Source organism: Fusarium fujikuroi, chromosome FFUJ_chr02 (genome assembly GCF_900079805.1).
Source record: "Fusarium fujikuroi IMI 58289 draft genome, chromosome FFUJ_chr02".
NCBI classification, from domain to species: domain Eukaryota; kingdom Fungi; phylum Ascomycota; class Sordariomycetes; order Hypocreales; family Nectriaceae; genus Fusarium; species Fusarium fujikuroi.
Window position 1 is genome coordinate 917274 of NC_036623.1, and position 19001 is coordinate 936274.

The 19001-nt window shown below is 49.3% G+C and overlaps 5 protein-coding genes; 3 read left to right on the forward strand and 2 right to left on the reverse strand.

Moving 5' to 3' along the window:
• Positions 1 to 1789: 1789 nt before the first annotated feature.
• FFUJ_05000 (related to positive transcriptional regulator for purine utilization) lies at positions 1790 to 4896 on the forward strand (the record flags this gene model as incomplete). XM_023571647.1 has 4 exons in its annotated part: positions 1790 to 2133; positions 2259 to 3101; positions 3158 to 4079; positions 4135 to 4896. 4 exons carry the CDS (start codon positions 1790 to 1792, stop codon positions 4894 to 4896), a joined length of 2871 nt encoding a protein of 956 aa, XP_023425919.1.
• A 653-nt stretch (positions 4897 to 5549) lies between these two features.
• Positions 5550 to 6242, reverse strand: FFUJ_04999 (uncharacterized protein; the record flags this gene model as incomplete). The annotated part of the gene is made up of 1 exon (XM_023571648.1): positions 5550 to 6242. One exon carries the CDS (start codon positions 6240 to 6242, stop codon positions 5550 to 5552), a length of 693 nt encoding a protein of 230 aa, XP_023425920.1.
• A 958-nt stretch (positions 6243 to 7200) lies between these two features.
• FFUJ_04998 (uncharacterized protein) lies at positions 7201 to 9705 on the reverse strand (the record flags this gene model as incomplete). Its single annotated transcript, XM_023571649.1, has 1 exon — positions 7201 to 9705. One exon carries the CDS (start codon positions 9703 to 9705, stop codon positions 7201 to 7203), a length of 2505 nt encoding a protein of 834 aa, XP_023425921.1.
• A 5964-nt stretch (positions 9706 to 15669) lies between these two features.
• FFUJ_04997 (uncharacterized protein) lies at positions 15670 to 16792 on the forward strand (the record flags this gene model as incomplete). XM_023571650.1 has 4 exons in its annotated part: positions 15670 to 15799; positions 15857 to 16116; positions 16171 to 16603; positions 16656 to 16792. The coding sequence occupies 4 exons, from the start codon at positions 15670 to 15672 to the stop codon at positions 16790 to 16792; spliced, it is 960 nt and encodes a 319-aa protein (XP_023425922.1).
• Positions 16793 to 17391: 599 nt separating this feature from the next.
• FFUJ_04996 (related to FAD dependent oxidoreductase) lies at positions 17392 to 18816 on the forward strand (the record flags this gene model as incomplete). XM_023571651.1 has 2 exons in its annotated part: positions 17392 to 17493; positions 17677 to 18816. The coding sequence occupies 2 exons, from the start codon at positions 17392 to 17394 to the stop codon at positions 18814 to 18816; spliced, it is 1242 nt and encodes a 413-aa protein (XP_023425923.1).
• Positions 18817 to 19001: the final 185 nt, after the last annotated feature.

The following is a 19001-nucleotide window of genomic DNA, read 5'->3' on the forward strand; positions in this document are numbered from 1 at the left end:
GATATATTCACTGAACATGATACGGTGAGTAGTGTAATTCGGCATGAGAAGTGCTTGAGTATTACTCAAAGTAACCTCTTAGTCGTCTCTTCTCACTACTCGAATCAAAGACTGAAAAGCGGGATGTATACAACTGCACTGTGCCGCTGTCAATGCCCCGATGCGGTATCTGGCGGCGAAAGCTGAGAGCAGGATGAAGGGGACCGGTTATAAAGCCGGACAACTTCGGATACAATACACAAATCACGATCACCGCAGTTTTCTCTGCGAGTAAAAAGAAAGGAAAAGAAGACAAGAGAGCTGATAAGATGATTCGCTGTCATGATACGCCTCAAACTTGTAAGTCTGGTTTGCAGGAGAGGATCGACAGGATGATAAACAAGGCATTTTTAAGGTGCTGCACGCCAAGAACATTGATTCCCAGATTTGCAGTTGACTTTGATGGTTTTCTTTCTTCCTCTCTTATACTCCGTAAGAAACGATGAGTTGAGAAGGGAATAAATTGGCCAATATAAGGAGTCAATTCGTAGAGAAATCATCTTTCCCCCACCTGCTCGCTACAGGATTCAAACTGGGATGAATCTGGAAGGACCCTTGTCTGGTTATTGACAGCACTTGCACTTTGACCAACGAAGAGGGTCTTTCCTTCTTTGCTTTTTTTTCTGGTGGCTTGTTTGCAGTTTTGAGAATCGAGATAATGCATTGTTATCGAATCCTTAGGTAGTATCTTATACGCTTTAACAAAGCTATTGTCTGAACCATCTTGAATATCTCGGTGCCTACTCCTACATGGATCCTTGTGCCATATAATTCGGTTGAAAACTTTTAATTGCTTACAATTGGAAACTTCAAGACCCTTGCTTGTCTCCATTCTCCATGAAACAAACGTGACAATTATCATCATCACAGACTCATCCAGAAGCGGCCATCAACCACCGTCACCTCCACCACGAGATGTTGCCTCTCTATACTGAGGAATTGTATGCACAGTTGATAGGTCTCCTCTTTCAGGGACCAGTTGCCATGATTTTCGCTTAGTCCAGGCCCCAAATTAGTCTCGACTTTCTACGGCGTTGACAGCCAGAATCGTTGTTCTTGGGGGTCTAGTCATGGGCCAAGCTTGGTTGGTCCCCGCAGACAACAAATAGTCAGCAAAGAAGTTGTTGCTTGTTTGACTGATAATCGGAGAGGCCAATTCTGGAAGATTTATTAGGCAGTTCGGCAACCACTTGATCTCATCATATTGCCCTGGGCTTCTTCCCATATCTTTGAACCCCCAATTCATCAGATATCAGCTCTAATACACTTGACAAACTCCTTGCGCTTTGACAAACGTTAGCGGGTACAGCGGCTCGTCGATCCCTTCCCGCCTTATCCATATCCTTCAATTGTCCAGCTCCTGCCTTTTTGTCTCAATCTATCCCACCCATTCGGAGTAGCTGCCTTCCTGATACTGTCCTCAGAACCGCGCTTACCTTAGACTACCTTCTCCGCCCGTTCGTTTCATTAATTGTTAAGGTAGTCCCGACCGGAACTCTCAATCTACCGTTCCGCCTTTCACCTGCCACCTTCCGCCCCCGTCTCCGTCCCCCGACTAAGCTCAAGCAAGCTCAAACCCACTCTCTCCGTCTCCATCATCAATTCACAGACGACAACCTACCTTAGGCCGACCTCTTGGATATCGCTTTCTCCGGCTGATCGCGTCACTCCGCCCGAGCCACTTCTCTTCATCTCCGAACCTGTCGCAAACTTATCGGCGCCGTCTTCGGTTGCCCGCCGGGCCGTTACAATGCCTGCGCGTGGCCCTCCGTCCCCGAGCTCGCAACCCGCAAAGCGACAGCGACAAGACTCAAATGACGATGGATCGCCGCGCAACGGCCAGTCGAGCCCCCAGGATCGTGAGCGCGAACGTCTCCAAGCCGACGGCGCTTCAGCATCTTCCACTACTGCCTCTCCCTCAGTAGCGGCCAAGGCAGGCCAAAGCAGTAACTTTCGCAACGTCAGCGCCTGTAACCGTTGTCGCCTACGTAAAAACCGTTGTGATCAGAAGCTACCGAGCTGCGCAAGTTGCGCTAAGGCAGGAGTCGCTTGTGTTGGCTACGATCCCATTACAAAGAAGGAAATCCCACGCAGGTACGATAAGACAACGCAGGCGCGCGATTGTCCAGATGTGTAATCTTTTGGTCATCATAGACCTCGATGACGCGCTAGAAAATCTTCCAAGTCGATTAATGAGCAAATGTTGACCTTGCGCGCAGTTATGTTTACTATCTCGAAACCCGAGTCGAGCAGCTCGAGAATCTGCTTAGCGCCAATAACATCACCTTTCCCCCAGCCGAAAACCTCGAATTGTGTTCTCGAATAGGCACCGACACCGCCAGTATCAACTCCGCCACCGAAACAGGTTATTCCGGACCATCAGAAGCCGGCGACCGAAGGCCTCAGAGCCAGGCGGTGGAATCGCTTAAGAAAAAGTCGGGCCAATCAGGGTTCCTCAACATCGTGAGCCCCTCGAAACCTCGGTCTTTAGCATCCGCATCTGGTGTCTCGTTCGCCCGGGTCGTATATGCTGCAGTTCAGTATTCATCCTCTGGACAACCTAACCCGAATGATCCCAGAAATCCTCGGCAACCGAGCGGCAATGGAGCTTCGCTACGCGATTCGTTTTTCGGCCTTCATACTAGGCCGTCTATCAAGCCTGCAAGCTTCCCCAGTAAAGAAGTCGGCTTGCGGCTCGTGAGGTTATATTTTGAACACTCGAACCCTCAAATTCCAATTCTGCACAGAGGAGAGTTTATGCAGACGTTTGAACGCATATATGCCACTCAAGATCCGGCCCGAGGCTCGCGAGAACTCTATTTGTTGAATATGGTTTTCGCCATCGGCTGTGGTGTCATTGTTGGCGAACCAGTGAAATCTGACTCATCTGGCGACGCTGGTGCAGACAACAAAAGTCGATGTGAACCAGAGGAGTATCACGCGAGCGCAATCGTGCACCTAGAATCGTGTTTAAGCAACAGTGGAGGAGGATTAGAAGTTCTGCAAGCCGTCCTCCTTCTGGCTAATTTTGCTCTGCTTCGACCCGTTCCCCCTGGCCTCTGGTATGTGTTGATTGATCGTATGTGGTGTGTGAACTCACCTGACTGACACGGACCAGGTACATCATTGGTGTTGCTGTTCGACTGGCGGTCGATCTCGGCCTTCACTATGAGGATGACAGGGAAATTGATTCCATTCCTAACGAAAGGGATCAGACTGATGGTGCTGGTTCTCGAGAGAATGGGGCACAAACCCGGGGGAAGAAGCTGTGGGTGCGAGATATGAGGCGCCGTTTATGGTGGTGCACGTACTCTCTCGATCGTCTGGTTAGCACATGCGTTGGAAGACCATTCGGCGTCAGCGATCAGGTCATCACTACCGAGTTTCCGTCCTTGTTGGACGATGACTATATTACACCGACCGGACTTGCAGATCCAGCATCAGATCAGCTCCAACCTAGCTACAAGCATGTTGCCCATCATTACTTCCGACTGAGGCTGCTGCAATCGGAAATTCTTCAGGTGTTGCAGTACAATCAGGCTCAGATCGCCAAAGCGGGTGTGCAGGGCAAGTTCCCTGATATGCACATTCATCTCCCGTCGCCCTTCCTGGTGCAGTTCGATTCGTTCCGTTCATGGCGCATAGATATCGACCGAAGGCTGTACCAGTGGAAGACGTCAGCACCATCGAGACAAGAGACGGGTGTCATGTTTTCGACCGAGTTTCTTGAGCTCAATTACTGGCAGGCGATCATAATGCTCTATCGTCAGAGCCTCAGTGTTCCTGCAATGTTCGAAGGGGAGTATAATTCATCAAATGAGGTTAACAGCCCAACGGCGTTCCAAGCAGAGCTTCGTGAAGATGAGGATCGAATCTACCTGAAAGTTGCAGAGGCAGGCCAAAAGATCCTCCGCATATATAGACAACTCCATCTCAGTGGGTTGGTGAGCTACACCTATCTTTCCACCCATCACCTGTTCATGGCAGGAATCTCGTACCTTTATGCCATCTGGCACTCGCCCATCGTACGAAGTCGCCTGGTAAGCTTTGACGAAACCCAGAGTCCTCGGAGAAATGAGCTAATAGTGGATCTAGAGCATGGATGAAGTGGACTTTACAATCCTCGCTGCCAAATCGGTTCTCACAGATATGATCGACAAGTGCCCTCCCGCCGAGACGTGCCGAGATGCGTTCGATCGAACAGCCAAGGCGACCATTAAGATGGCCTCTTCAACAGGTGGTTTCGGTGCCCCGACGGCCCGAAGACAACGCTCTGCGTGGAACACACCGCCGGACTCGTCAAAAGGAACGGGGCAGGGACGTCACCGTCCACAGGGCTCAGACCAGGCTTCTTATCAGATTGATTTGTCGCTGTCTGACTCGCTTTCCTCCCCTACATTGTCTGTTGCGGGCGACGGGAATGCACAGCCATCGCCCCCAATGGCACGATCAACAGAGGGTTATTTGCTCAAATCGCGAAGTCGAGGTGGACCAAGCCCTACAGACTCTGGCCATAAGCAAGAGGGATCGCCTATAGAATCGGGAATGGTTCCTTCACCAATTCCTCGAAGAGTGACGTCCCAACCAAACGGCGGAGGATCCTATGGTGGACAGCAGCAATTTAACGGACAGGACTATCCAGATGCTCAAACAATGGAGTTCCTCCAAAACCTGGGCGCGTCATCGAACGGAGACTTTACTGCCATGGACCAGTCGCAGCTTGACATGGGTCTAAGCATGAACTGGGAGGGCCTTCACCACGACTTTGGTGAGGCACCACAGATGAACCCCTTTGACGCATTCTTCTTTGGCGGTCCCCAAGGAGGTGGAGGCCAAGACGGCGGCATGAACATGTAGGAAGATGTTTGTTGGATATGTTTCTGTCTTTATTGCCGGCGCGTTGGCTTGCTTTCTTGCTTACCTGCAGATGCAGGTCTGCTCAGTGAAATAGGTGGCTCTTTATGGCATTTCGTTATGTTTCAGTACATCAGAAGGCGAGGGTGCCTTTCTGATTTGAGGTTACAAAAGTAGATGTCGATGCTTGAAGATGTGGAGAAAATTCATGAATAAGTCGATGGTTTACTGTCTGTTTACTATCATGGTGAGTTATGACGGTATTTTGGAGCAACTGGGTAGATATGAGATATCATGAAGCAGATATACCGCTCATAGAAAAGGTGAAATGGGAGGTCATGTGTTCATGGTACCAATCTTTTGTCTAGGTATTTACAGGTGGTTTTTGTAGAGACTATCTGGGTATCTATCGAAATGAAAACCTCGCTCGATTCGAAAGATTTTGACGCTCAATCTGACCTCTTCTCTTCTCTTCTGCTCCTTTTGTGCATACTCGTATTACTCATTCTTTCCAATGTACAATGTAGTAAATCCTTTCTCGTCCATTCAATACTCCAATCGATCTATGCATCCAACGTCCAAAATATGTCGTAAAGTCGTAATTAAAACAAACCGAAGAAATAAAATACGCAAATTGTCGCCGCTACACTCTTCCTCTACCGGTCTCGGCTATACCGTCTGCTCTCCCTCCGAGGTGAGTAATCTCTCGGAGAATAGTCTCTTCGATATCCTTCTCCCATCAACGGCTCTCGACGATATCGGTCTTGGCTCTGTCGCCGTGATCGTCGCGGGGGAGAAACGCTGTGCTCCTCCTCAACAACAATCTCGTTGTCCGATGAAATAGTCGATTCTTGAACGAAGCGCGGCGCAGGAGGATCGACGATGGTTCGCTCTCCTCGACTATCACCCACAAGCGGCGATGTTCGTCTTCGACTCCTGTCCCTCGAATTCACCGTCGTGCGCGATCTCGTTCTCTTGGATCTAGAGGTAGCCCTGCTCCGCGATCTGTTCCTCGTTCTTCGGTCTCTTCTGCTTCGGAAACTCAGATATGTCGACGTATCGCCCGTGACGGTACTCATGGGTCCGCCTGACACGACAGTCGATGCACCTTCGACTGTTCTCACGACTGGGCCCCGGTGTAGGAGCATGTAGATGATGTACAGCAGGAGAAGAAAACCGGCGACGGAGCCAAGGACGATACCGGCGACGACACCGGGAGCGAGGGAGTTATCAGTGCTCTTGTAGGATGTTGGCACGGCGGTGAAGGAGCTGCTCGAGTCGTCATTCTGGCGGACGGAGAGGGAATTGTGCCCTGAGGGTATTGTTGACGATGGAGGAAGGGCTGGCATCCTGGTTGTCGGAAGGTGTGGTTATGGTATCAGGTTTATTATATGGTTAGAAATAGCATGGCAGGAGATTCTAAGAGCAAAGCGGTATAGCTCTTGGTATTGAGAGGGTTGGAGGAGTTGTGAAGAATTAATGAGGTTGTTGTTGTAGTTGGGACAACACGACACAGCTCGGCATTTCCATCCATTAAAGATGCTGCACGTCCCCCCAGCCACGTCCTTTTTTCTAATGGAGCGTCATGGGCCTGTACGCGTTTAATTGAAATTTTCTAGGCGCGAGAAATCAGCATCATATATGATCTAGAATGAGTAGTTCATTCAGAATATAAAATATTTCTAATATTTATAGTTCATCATTCCAATACCTCCACAGCCTATATCTTAATATTAGGCACACAACAGTCTCATTGAAAAGTGGAGACTACTCTAGGCCTCATATAAGCCCAGGAACAAAGACTACCTAGCTATTCTCGATATCAGCCAATCTGTGTCTACCTAACCAGTAGCTTTCTATCTTATAAACATTTCTTCACTTTCTAGTTGTCCTTGGATGACGTTTAGCAATAAAAGTTTTTGTTGCTCCTGTGAAGCCGCTGTCATCTACTGCATCGTCACTAGCCAGTGCCGAGGCAACATCTTTGAAAACAGCATTCTCTATCAATACTATCGGCCATATGCAGCCTTGAATAGTAGGTAGTTTCCTTTGGTACGCCTATACATGGATATCATCCCAAGACGTGGTCGCATAACCGGAAATGCTCCTTCCAGCCTGACCGTTCTATATTTTACAAGTGTTGACCAGAAGAGAATTTTTGTCTCGATACAAAAGAGAATAAAGGCAACAGTGTTCCAAAACGCCTAGTATCGTTTCGGAGAATCGAGGAATCCACATCAATCGCTCCGTCAAAGTTCGTAACAGTAAAAACAACAAGGAAAGGGTATATAGCATGAATCAAGGTATTTAGGCCTTGACTTGTAATTTGGGTGGAAGAGGAGGTAGCGCACAGGTTGGTGGTGGGACTGGTGGAGGCACTTCGCCCAGATGAGGCATGCTCCTTCGTATGAAAAGGCTCTTCCCGTTCATATCAGGCCTCAATAGAGGGTTGCTCGCTGATGCGGGAATAGGGGGTAGAGGCACTGTGGGTGGAGGCGCAGGGAGAGGCAGCGACTCTGGCGACATTGGGGGTGGGAGGTCGCCTGAGGCACTATACTGAGATGCCCGGTCAGACATCACTGATTGAATGCTCGCCCGTCTTTGTGACCGGCCCTTGGCTGACATGCTGTCACTTCGTGCATCGCTATAAGTATCAAGGGAAGCACGGCGACGGGCTGCCTCCTCGGCTCCCCCAAGAAAAGATCGCGAACGTGTTCTTTGTTCCAGGCTGGGACGAGTTGAGCTGGGAACACTTCGTCCCATGGCATTGGGATTTTCGGATTTGCGCCATTGCCTCATGTCTGATTGTCTTCGCGAGCTGCCTGGCCGGCTGATCTCGACGTTTGGTTCTTCTATTGGTACCAGGCTCGAACGTCGCGGTGTCATTTCATATGAAGTAGGAATATTTGGCAGGGACGGTAGATCATCTTCTACTGGAATGGTTGACTGAGTTTCGTCTCCGTGCCGCGTCACTGGTCGTTCGTGGATGTCCTCCATTGGCGACGGTTGGTCAGCGACCATGGATAAAGGCCGCGCGATTGGTAACGTCGTTGGTGGTGCTCGGCGACCCAAAGATCGCACCTCCAGTGGACCTGACGAAGGAGCCATGCCGAATTCCTGGGCCATAGTCTTGGCATACGAATATCTTCGGTTCGACGAATTGGGTACACTGAAATTAGGTGTCGGAGCCTTCAAATCAGCGGCACCAGATCCATAGCTAGATTGCGGTCGTAGGTTGATGGGTCCGCCTTGCAGTTCGACAAAGGGGGTGAGAACTTGCATAGACTGTCTTCGGTCCAGGATAGCTGCAGCATTGGGCCTAGGTTTCGGCTCTGGTGAAAGTTTTGCCTCCTCCAGCGACGACTTATGCTCGACAGGTGCAGGGAAGGTATCGACGGTTGGTGAAGACGCTGGTGAGGATCCTGCAGACGTCACCACTGTCCGTTGACCGGATGATATGAATGAAAGGCGGTTCGAATTTTCTCGTAAATTCTCCAGTTGCCGGCCATCATGCGATACGAAGCTATTTGTCGTCGAAATATCATCAAGGGGCTGATCGGCTGTAGGTTCAGGCTCAGCAACATTTGTGACTGATCGGTTGGACTGTGTCTGACTTTGCCATTGGAGATTCTGGGGTGGCAGAAAGCTGTCGGGGCTTTGAGGGCTCTGGGAGCTTGAGCTTGCTATGCGTGATAATCGATTAGGGTCTCGTACTACCAAAGTCCTTTGGCTAGGTTTCTCTCGTAGTGGTGCAACTTCGTCCTCGGCCTTTGGTTTGCCTGTCTCGGTAAGTGTCTTCTTCCCTCCAAGTGCCTCGATTTCACGGCGCAATGTTGATATCCAGCCTTCCATATCCTCAGCAGTTTCAAATACCATGAGGAAATTGGAGACGTGGCGTCGTTCAGTGGCCCGGAAATTCCATCGCGAGAATAAAGAACGAGAATCTGATGATGTTGTCCCATCAGATTCTGCAGCTGCAGAGACCTGGACTACCCAATGGCGTCCAGGGATCACGTCACTTGCAAATGCTGCAGAATCTTTGCTGAGGTGCAATATTCTTTCAGGCAAACGGTCGAAGGGTCCTTCTGCTGCATATTGCAGCAAATAGCCTGATGTCACGAGAACATAAATCTTGTTGGTCCATTCAAATTTTGGGAAATGGCCGGAGGTATTGCGACGATGCTTCTTCTTGACCTTAGCCTTCTCGGTAGGAGCGCCTTCGGCATCTGGCGTTTCGGCATTTTCGTCACGCAGTGCGCTAGCTCGTCGCTCGTGCATGCGTAGAATAGCTTCGGGTGCCAGTGATGTAGCTGGCAATGTCATGTGTTTGACAGCTTGTGGAAATGCTTTAAATAGGGGTGGAGGATGCCATGTTGAAAGTGGCCCACGCCCAGGTTTGCCAGACCCCTGAGCTCTGACGAGGCCAACAGGTCGCGGTTGAGCTGGTGGACTTTGTTGGGTTTCGAACATGGTAGCCAAAGGGCGCGGGCTGTGAGGAGACGAGGGCATATCGTCAAACACTGCATCGGGCTGGGCTGGAAAATAAGGATTCGTTTCAGGGAGTGATGTACGGCTTCCAAAGGATGATGGCGTTTCAGGACTGGCCAAGTGCGTCTTTGATCGACTGAATAAACTTCGCAGTCCTAACCTCGATTCTCTTTTGCTAGCCCTTTCAGCTTTCAATGGCACACGATTTTCTTCCGCTGCCATTGTGTCAATATCCGGAGGACGGCTTCTTCGTGCTGGTGCATGATGACTCTGGAGCACTTCTAGAGTACCACTATGGGTCATGAACGAATCTCTGAAAGACATATTGGCGAAATGTTCAAGGCGCGGTAAGTTTAATGACTTGACAATGCGTTATAGTCAACAAGCTAAACGGTAGGCGTCGGCGTAGAAAGGGTCTGCTGGTGATATGCAGAACAGAGCGGCATAGGTAGGGTACCGTGCTGCTCAAATGCAGGCGGTAACTCGGACACCTTTGTATGACAGAGCTTGGGATGATCCTGGGACAAGGTCTCGTTTAAGAATTGCGCGGCATGTATTCGTGCGTTTAAAATGTGTAACCCAGACCGAGGCTGACCGGAGGTGGGATGTGAGGAAATGCGGGTTCCCGTCTTGGATGCCGTAGATTGCAGCTCAGTCAAAAAGTTCCGTCTGATATGGCGCAGATATCAACTCATACAGTATGAGGCCCGGTATAACGTTAACAGCTTGTTGCCCAGAACGGAAAGTAGAAGTAGTTGCGGGACGTTGGTGGTGGCGAAAGTATAGTGTAGGTATTGGGCAACAAAGAGTGACGATTGGGAGAGCGGTTCGGACAATGAGTGAGTGTGAAACCGAAGCCTACAGACGGACAGTATATGAAATAGCGAGCGACGAGGTAAAGAGAAACAGCTGAGCCAGAAAAGAGGCGCGTATACAAACAAAAATCAGAAGAGAACAACAAAGACGTATTTTGGGTTGTCGAGAAGGAGAAGAAGAAGCGACAGCGGTTGTAGAAGAGGACCTGAGGGGGTGGGAGTGGGAGTGGAAGGAACTTGTAAGCCAGCACAACCACAAGCAAAACGCAAGTGCTATGAAGTACCTGCGCCTACCTCTTGAACCTAATGGTGTGGTACTGTGTGGTCTGCACGACCTGGGGAAGGTCCTGAACCTGGACTGGACTGGGGACTGCCTTATGGGGATCCAATGGCAAGCTAAGCCCACCTCAGGCACGAAGGCAAGAGCCATGCAAGGGAGGGGGAGCCCCGAGGCCAGAATTAAACAAGTTCCAGGATGGTAAGAAAACGGAGGACACGATAAACTTTTCCTAATTGGGCGTCCTTGAAGAGAAACATTGAATTCTAGTGAGTTACTCGACATCATATCTCAAGCCTCATTCTATGCTACCACTGTAATGGCTGGCTCGCCCAAGATGCCTCATAAAGCAAGCGCCCAAGTACACATCGTATCGCACTGTTGAGAAAGGCACATACTCTTATTACAGGAACACCAAAGGCACGAACGACGCAATTCGATGGGTCCAGAGATGCAGGTACATACAACAGTAGCAAGCCCACAACCCCGCCCATACAGACAGCAAGTCAGCGAACGACATGACCTTAGAACAGAACATGGGCATTGATAGTGGGACCCTTCTTGAGGAGCAACATGAACGGGGACGACAAAGGCCACTCAGCGAGGCGAACAGAAGAGCACAAGAGGAGCCAGGGGCAGGGGGAGCCCCTGTCATCCTGCAAAACGGCCGTCAGGGATTATCCCGCTACTAAGTTGGTGTTTAACTTTGGCAGCCCAGGAATCACATTCACTCAAAGCAGTCCAGATTCATGATCCTCGGCATTGTTCTCTTTCTCCTTTACCGAATATCCAAACAGACATACAGCAAGAAAACACCCAAGAGTCTGGTATACGAATATAAAATAAACTTACAGTTTGTGAGACTCGTGTGCTCGGACCCAGTTCAACGGCTTACCCGTTGAACTATGGGCCTGTTTTGGCAAGAGCACAACGGGGAATGACGGTTTTCATACGTGTGTTACTCGAGAACAGATTCACACACACGCAACGTCTGCAAAACAAGTGGGTGTGATGCTACTAAGCGTCAACTCTATTAGCCCAAGAACATCGACACGGCTTTAATCACGACACGATGCGACTCTACTAAGCCTACAAACTCGATCAATTATCTCAAGTTGCAATGATGTTCAGTGCACGGTATGTGTGGATAATGTGGATAGAGAAACTTTGTTTTGTCCTAAATAAAGAACAGTTTTACAAAACACACAGGCCTGTGTTGCTCCTCGGCATATTGATCTCACCTTCCCCAGTACCAATATTTGTGAGTTGAGTTTTGTAAGCTCATGAGATGGACCATACAAGCCCTCCGTCTGACCGACTATCATCAACATACAGTCATCATGCCGCTTACAAAAAAGACTCAATTCCTTTGCTACCAACTTGTCTCCGTGCTTAAACCCTGTGAACTTGAGGTTTCCAACGACTCCATCCGGGATCAGGGGCTGAGAAGCCGGTCCTAGCGTGACAGTGGACTGGTCACGATCTCATGAGGGAAGAATAGACGGGCCTCAGTCTTGCTGCTTACGAATTATAATAATAAGAATTGCCTGGCTATATTATAGATGAGTAGTTATTTCCCAATATTAGAATGCTGTCGTCTGGCAACACGTCCTCAGTACACTATGGACCCTATCTCCCTCCCGTCCCATGACGGAACAGCGCGATATCGCTTCGAGGAATCCTCATGTGACTCTTGCTCTCAATCCGGCAATCCTTGCTGTCTGTCCTTCTGCAGCCAATAACAGCAGAAGGTGCCGTGTCGCAGGTCCCGGCACACTTTTCGGAAATTCTGGTAGGAACGGTGAAGTCTGCCGCTCGGCTGATCACGATCTTTTTGATATGCCGATCACATTAAGTGTCATATCACATACCAACGTTTCTTTTTATCACAAACATGTCAATCGACATTATCACGAGGCCATTATGCATGAGGAGCTCCAGGAACAGAAATTGGTGAAGATTTTTTGCTCTCTTGTTGGTTGTGTGTGGCCCCGGCTTTATCGCTGCCAGACCAGTGTCTCATCACGATAAAAGACGGGGATCGGTTCCTCTAGCCAAAACGTCCGATTGATATCCCACTTTCTTAGTCCTCGACGACCCGGAAATACAAGGATTGAATCATTCACTACCAAGCCTCGCCCAGCTGAAGAGCATGGCTGTTGTTTCGGGACTGGGGGTCAGGCTGTACTCCGTAGAAAACAAGCGATTCCGTTGTTGTTCAACTGCCTCGAGGAACCCCTGGGCCCCCTACATTTTTGAGATGCCTTTTGGAATGATTCAATCTCAGAGTCAAATTGCAGTTGAAGTCCAATGGCTGACGCAAGTCTTGCACGTGAGGGACAATTGGTGCAGTCATTTTGCTGGGTTTATCCTGTGCCTCGAATGACAGGCGCCAACAATCAAGAGATGCACTGATATGACGCTCAAGAGGCGGTAACTTGGCAGAGCTGACCATTGCTGTGAAGTAATAGGCGAACCTCTTCCTCACCGATCATTCTATTGTGTAACACAGCATCAGTTGTTCAGCATAAATTCTGTACAACCAAAACCAAGAATATCCGTGGATCTCAGGGCTGCCCTGTTCTAGGATTGAGTGCGGTTCCGCTCGTGGTCAGTCACTCTGCGAGCTAATTTTGCTTTTCTCGGCAGCATTTTCTTTCTTTTGTCAGCATTATCACAGCAAAATGAGTCGTCATCAGAATCGTCATCCACAGCCCGGCATATGAATGGGGCCATCGATCGAATACGACAGCGATACCTCACTCAGATGAGCACAAGGCGCTAACCTCTTGGTTTATTTGATTCCAAGCCATTATGCAGGAGCGTGGATAATTGGGACCAGGAGATGCATCTTGTTTTGCTTTTGCTGTGTTCCTGCAGTAGTGGGCTCGACTAGGCTTGAAATTGTCTGGTTCAAATGTCAACTTCTCGCAAGCATGGGCCCAATTTCTGGTTAGCTCACCTCAAATTCAACCAAGAAAGTTGCAGCGAGTAAGACAGTCCCATCTATACAAATCTGAAGGGCGGTTCTCCCTACTTCTGGCGGCCCGGCCCCTTGACCAATTAATCAATCTGGAGGCCATGTCTCAGCTTCATCCAGCCAACTTGTCCAAGAACCAAGATCTATCTGATGCCGTGAAGGACAGACATAAACAAACAAACAAACAAACAAGCTCTCGACCAGCAACAACAAAACACGTAGAGTCCAATTTCCCACCAAAAAAATCGGGAGCAATTAACATCAGGGATCTGGTGGTTTTAGTGCCGGAAGCCACGGTAGTTAACGTTAATATTAGCCAGGAGACAAGGGCTTTTGGCACAGACAATACCGCCAGTCTGGCTGGACCATACTAGCCGAACAGCGAAAAAACCAAGGACGACACAGCGGAATGACACCTTGACTGTGAGGCCGGCATGGATAGCCTGGCGGATCGACATTACGAACCGATATACCGGTTTGCGAATCTCTGGTGGCTTGTTTTACTACAGCAAGACGAGATGAAGATGCCCAATATGTTTGACTTTTCTCCAGCAAGTAGACAGCCGATTAGCTTCTGTCTTGAATACACAAGTCCCCGCGGGATCTAGATCCGTCTTGTGCCGGGTTATCCATCGTCAGGGACCCTGTAGGGCAGGGTGACACTGGGATGAAAGACGACGTGTAATCCAGAGGCTGGAATGAAGTTATTTCCTGACCTGGAATAGTTGCATATTAGGCATCCTTATTCTTTAAAGTTCGTGAGTTATTGTAGACGAGATGACATCTCAAGATAGCATCAATGCCTGAGCCTAAGCCTGAGCAGCGAAACGTACCAGCTTCAGCCTCAGTACTGTTAACTCAGGCGCTTGTTTTCTCTTCCCTCCTTCATAGTCAGCCACCGTAGACTCATTTAACGTACCTGAACTTTCTTGCAGGACCCTTTAGCCATAAGCCACTGGCATGCGTCTTACACATGTTCAGCCAACAACGAGAGAGAAAAAATTGATATCCTTGAGTCAATTGAAGGGGTCTCGCGGGTCATAGCTGTGAGAATGGCGTGTTCTCAACGCAGTCATGTTTCATCACCAACGCCCTCAAAATCCTGGCCGTTGAGGCCTGTCCTGTCTGTTGAGCTTGGAACTGTTGGTCCATTCTGTATCAGATTCACATGAAACATGCAAATGAGTCGGTGCAGTGAATAGAGCTGCATGTGTGTTGCGATGTTCGGATGATTACATTGATTTCTGTCTCAGAAGTATTGAGGGTTCGTTGCATGTTTATACCGTTGTCGATGACTTGTGATTCTTTATGGTCGCCGCGGGTATTTTTTACAGTGTTGAAGATTCGGATACCCAAGGTAGCCTACAGTTGTGAGACTTGGGCTTGGAATGCAATCATGATGCTGTGGTCATCTGTCATTGCGAGTAAACCATGTATCACGACTCTCCAAGTTGAACCGACAGTATGATTTTTTTGTGCAACAGATTGTTCACGATGGCCTCTACCAATAGATGTGTCAGTGATTCCAGGTCATCGCGGTTAATGAGTCTAGTTCCAATGGATGTCTGCGTGACCTTTTGGTTGGAATCATGAATACAGAATGTCTAACCAAGCTGAAAGCAGCACATGCCCGCCCATGGGGAAGTTCAGGTTCAAGTTGGAGAGCGATAGCGGAGTATCGTTCACTGTACCAAAGTTGCCCCAACCCCCGCAATCGACTGATGTGCCCTGTGACCTCCATGGCCGAGCCTGGAAGCTTGGTTTTGGAGGGTCGTGATCAGCACACAAGCATGCCACTCGTCAGCAACTCCGCCGCAGACTTACTCATTGCGATCTGGCTTCGGTGATCACGATGGACCTCGAGTCTGAATCAACTCTCCTCTAGTATTCATATCCTATCAAATAACCATAAATTCTTATTTCAACCTGTATTCTTCTATATACACGCGCATAAACTGCTCTGTAGTACATGCATACCTTGCCTATACTCCTCTATCTATCTGGCTATAACCCCTCCACACCAACGGTTCGAACAAACTGACAAACGTAACTCGACCAATCGTTTTAACAACGTCTTCCTAATTCTGACGTATTCACCGATTCCCCTCATACACTTTATTTTGAGGTTCTCTTCGCTCTTTGGAAACGTCTACTAGTTGTACCTTATAAGAACAACCAAGACCAAAGTGATATATACAAGGAAAGCACCTATCATCATGGCGTCTCCACCACTCAACACCGCTGTTCCCCGCAGCGACTCGCCAACAAGATCCCCACGATCAGCTTCGATATCGTTGCAAGCAGCTGCGACCATGAATGCTGGACTTCAACACGAATCTCCACGAAGTACGTCGTCTCCTAGTTCGTGTCTAAATAATCAACTCGGCCACTAACATTCAACAGGATCGTCAAGTAGCTCCATCTCTCGCAACCAACACTCCCCAAATACCGGTCGACGACGTTCCACCGTGCTCATGAACCTCCAACTAAACGACCCTTCTGTGCCCTCGCCAGGCGAGATGGTCAACGAACCGTCTGGCCTACGGACTGCGAGCCCGCAACCTCTCTCTGGATCCCCCTTTACGGGCGATCCGCATCATCATAGAGCCCCCAGCCTGGGTGAGCTGCATCAAGAGCTTGAGGCAGAGCAAGAAGCTCACGTGGTAAGAAATATGATGCCATGTCATACGCAACAATGGCTAACTTCTCGTTGATAGAACCGCCTCTTGCAGATGATCCGACAGCAGCAGCTCGAACTTCAGCGCCTTCAAGCTGCGAACCCCCACAACCAGAACCAGAGCTCAGCTGTAGAGGAAAGCTCTGCCATTTCCGAGCGGTCAGGTCACGGAACCCCCCATGCCTCCAGCCCTCATGTCTCTATCCCTCCTGTTCCAACCGGCGGATCTGGTTCTCGCTCCAATAGCTATCGTCATCCTCGAAGCTCGTTCGATCTAGCCCGCGCCGACCTCCAACGACGATCTCGAACACCCAGTCGTAGTGGTGCCTCCCCACGACTTCGCGCAACGTCCATAGGTGGAAATAGCGAGGATTGGGTTCTGGGTGGTCGCGATGAAAGCGCATTCTATCAGGCTGAGACACAGATGCTGGTTCGTGAGAACCAGATGCTTCGTCACCGAGTACGAGAGCTAGGTGAGTCCATAAGCAGTTCATGCTGATGGGACATTTGCTAACACATATCCAGAGAAACAACTGACAGACCTCGGGACTGGTCCATCAGCCCCTCATGAGCCACCTCACCCCTCAAACCTGACAAGATCCTCTTCTACGACTGTAGATAAGGAGGAGGACAAATCCATCGCTGAGGAAGCCAAGCCTTGAAGATGCTGGCTCATGTCTTATCTGATACTTAGAACACGAAGCACCTTAAATCTTGTGGCGTTAAGCGATCGAGGCGGAAGTGATGGGGGCCGATTTTCCAGCGGCAATTAAAACCAGCTTGAGACAAATATGGCGTTATGGATTCAGCGTATGCATATTATCATGAGTCCGATCCCTTGAAAGGAAGGATGAGATAGTCATATGGACCTGATATGACAAAAATTGAGTTTCCAAAAAGCTTCACAAGCATCCTCTATATTAATTCATCCTCAACCTGCCAAATTGTATTTGTATCATAGGATCGAGGTCTTCAAGTTTTACGACTTCCTCAAGTTGGCTTCTGAAAGTAGCCTGCAGGGTATCAAGCTCATGAGCAGCAGTTTTCTACACACTTGCAGTGTCACCAAAAGATATGCAAAACGTTATAGAGTGAATATCTATGTTTCCTTGGAAATTTGTATCTGTTTTGGTCGGCACATGGTGTTACTCCCCGTCTGTGTTGCGTCGTTGGTCAGCTCGGTGTATGCATCATCTTGGCCGAATTCTAGATATAATATCCTCCCACTCTTGCAAACAACTCAATCTAAACAACATTCATGATGCTTCGACCATTGGCACGTAAATTCCCCACAAACCTACAAACTATTCAAAGAAATAGCTTCAGTTCGACGTCAGCTGCTAGAGCCGACTTCACCCATGCTGTAAGTCCACTTCATCGTCATCATAAGACCCGTATCATGACCCGGCTCCGGCGCCGGAGCTTCAGTCTCCGATCGATCCCGTCCGTAGCAGGATCACGAGGTAGGGAGCGGGGGACAAACGCCATTGAGTTGCCACGATGTATTTCAAATCAATTCGAGACTATGACTCTAACATTGTAGTAGGTAATTGGTGGCGGTGTCGTTGGGCTTGCCGTGGCCCGTCAACTTGCGCAGCGGGACGATACCTCAACGGTTCTCATTGAGCGCCACAATGCTATTGGCACAGAGACAAGCTCGCGTAACAGTGAAGTTATACACGCCGGTATTTACTACGGACCATCCAGCTTGAAAGCAAAACTCTGCATCCGTGGCAAGAATCTGCTATACCAGCTTTGTGAGAAGCACGATATAGGCCATCGCCGCACGGGCAAATGGATCGTCGCTCAAAACGACGCACAGCGTGACACTCTCGAGAAGATTCACTCACTGTGCGAGAACGACCTCGGTGTCCCAACACGATGGGTGAGCGGTGAAGAGGTCAAGAGAGACGGTGAAGGCGTCAATGCTGCTTGTGCGCTTGAGAGTCCGACAACGGGTATCGTCGACTCGCACGGCTTGATGTTGTGTCTCCAAGGCCTATTCGAGGATGCTGGTGGTGTTTCGGCGCTCAACTCACCCGTCGTAAACATCAAACCTCTCGGATCTAAACCCGGCAGTGAAGGTTGGGAGATCGGTGTTAAGGATGCTGCCACAGGTGAGACCTCGAGTATAACGGCTGAGACGCTCATCAACGCTGCTGGTCTCGGAGCTGCGGTTATTCACAACATGATTGTCCCGTCTGAGAAGCGACAGGAGCTGTACTATGCCAAGGGCAACTATTTCTCGTATTCCGCCTCCCAGCCCAAGATCTCGCGTCTCATATATCCCGTCCCTGAGCCTGGCATTGCAGGCCTAGGCACCCATTTGACGCTTGATCTTGCGGGTCGTCTACGTTTTGGCCCAGATGTGGAATGGATTGATGATCCCAATGACTTGGCTGTCAACGCAGCACGATTGCCGCAAGCTATTACTGAGATCCAGCGTTATCTACCAGGCATTGACGCCTCGGCTTTAGTGGCAGACTATGCTGGTATTCGTCCCAAGTTAGCTGGACAAGAGGCTGTCCTCAAAGGCAAAGGGTTCCACGACTTTATCATCAGGAAAGAGGAGGGATACGAGGGCTGGGTAAATCTATTGGGTATCGAAAGTCCTGGATTAACGAGCTCACTGGCGATCGCTGAGACGGTACAAGAATTGCTCTACGGGACCAGCAAGTCACTGTAGAGCAGAGTATTTGTAAAATCGTAGCTAGAATTCGTTGGATTATATTCAAGCTATCATCGATAACAGTTATGCTATATGTGAGCACGTAAGAAGCGAAAGGTAATGTAATGTGACTGAGATAAAACATCGCAAACGCCATGTCAAGAAAGAGGTAGGAATGTACTCAAGGTATCCTGTGCCCATGC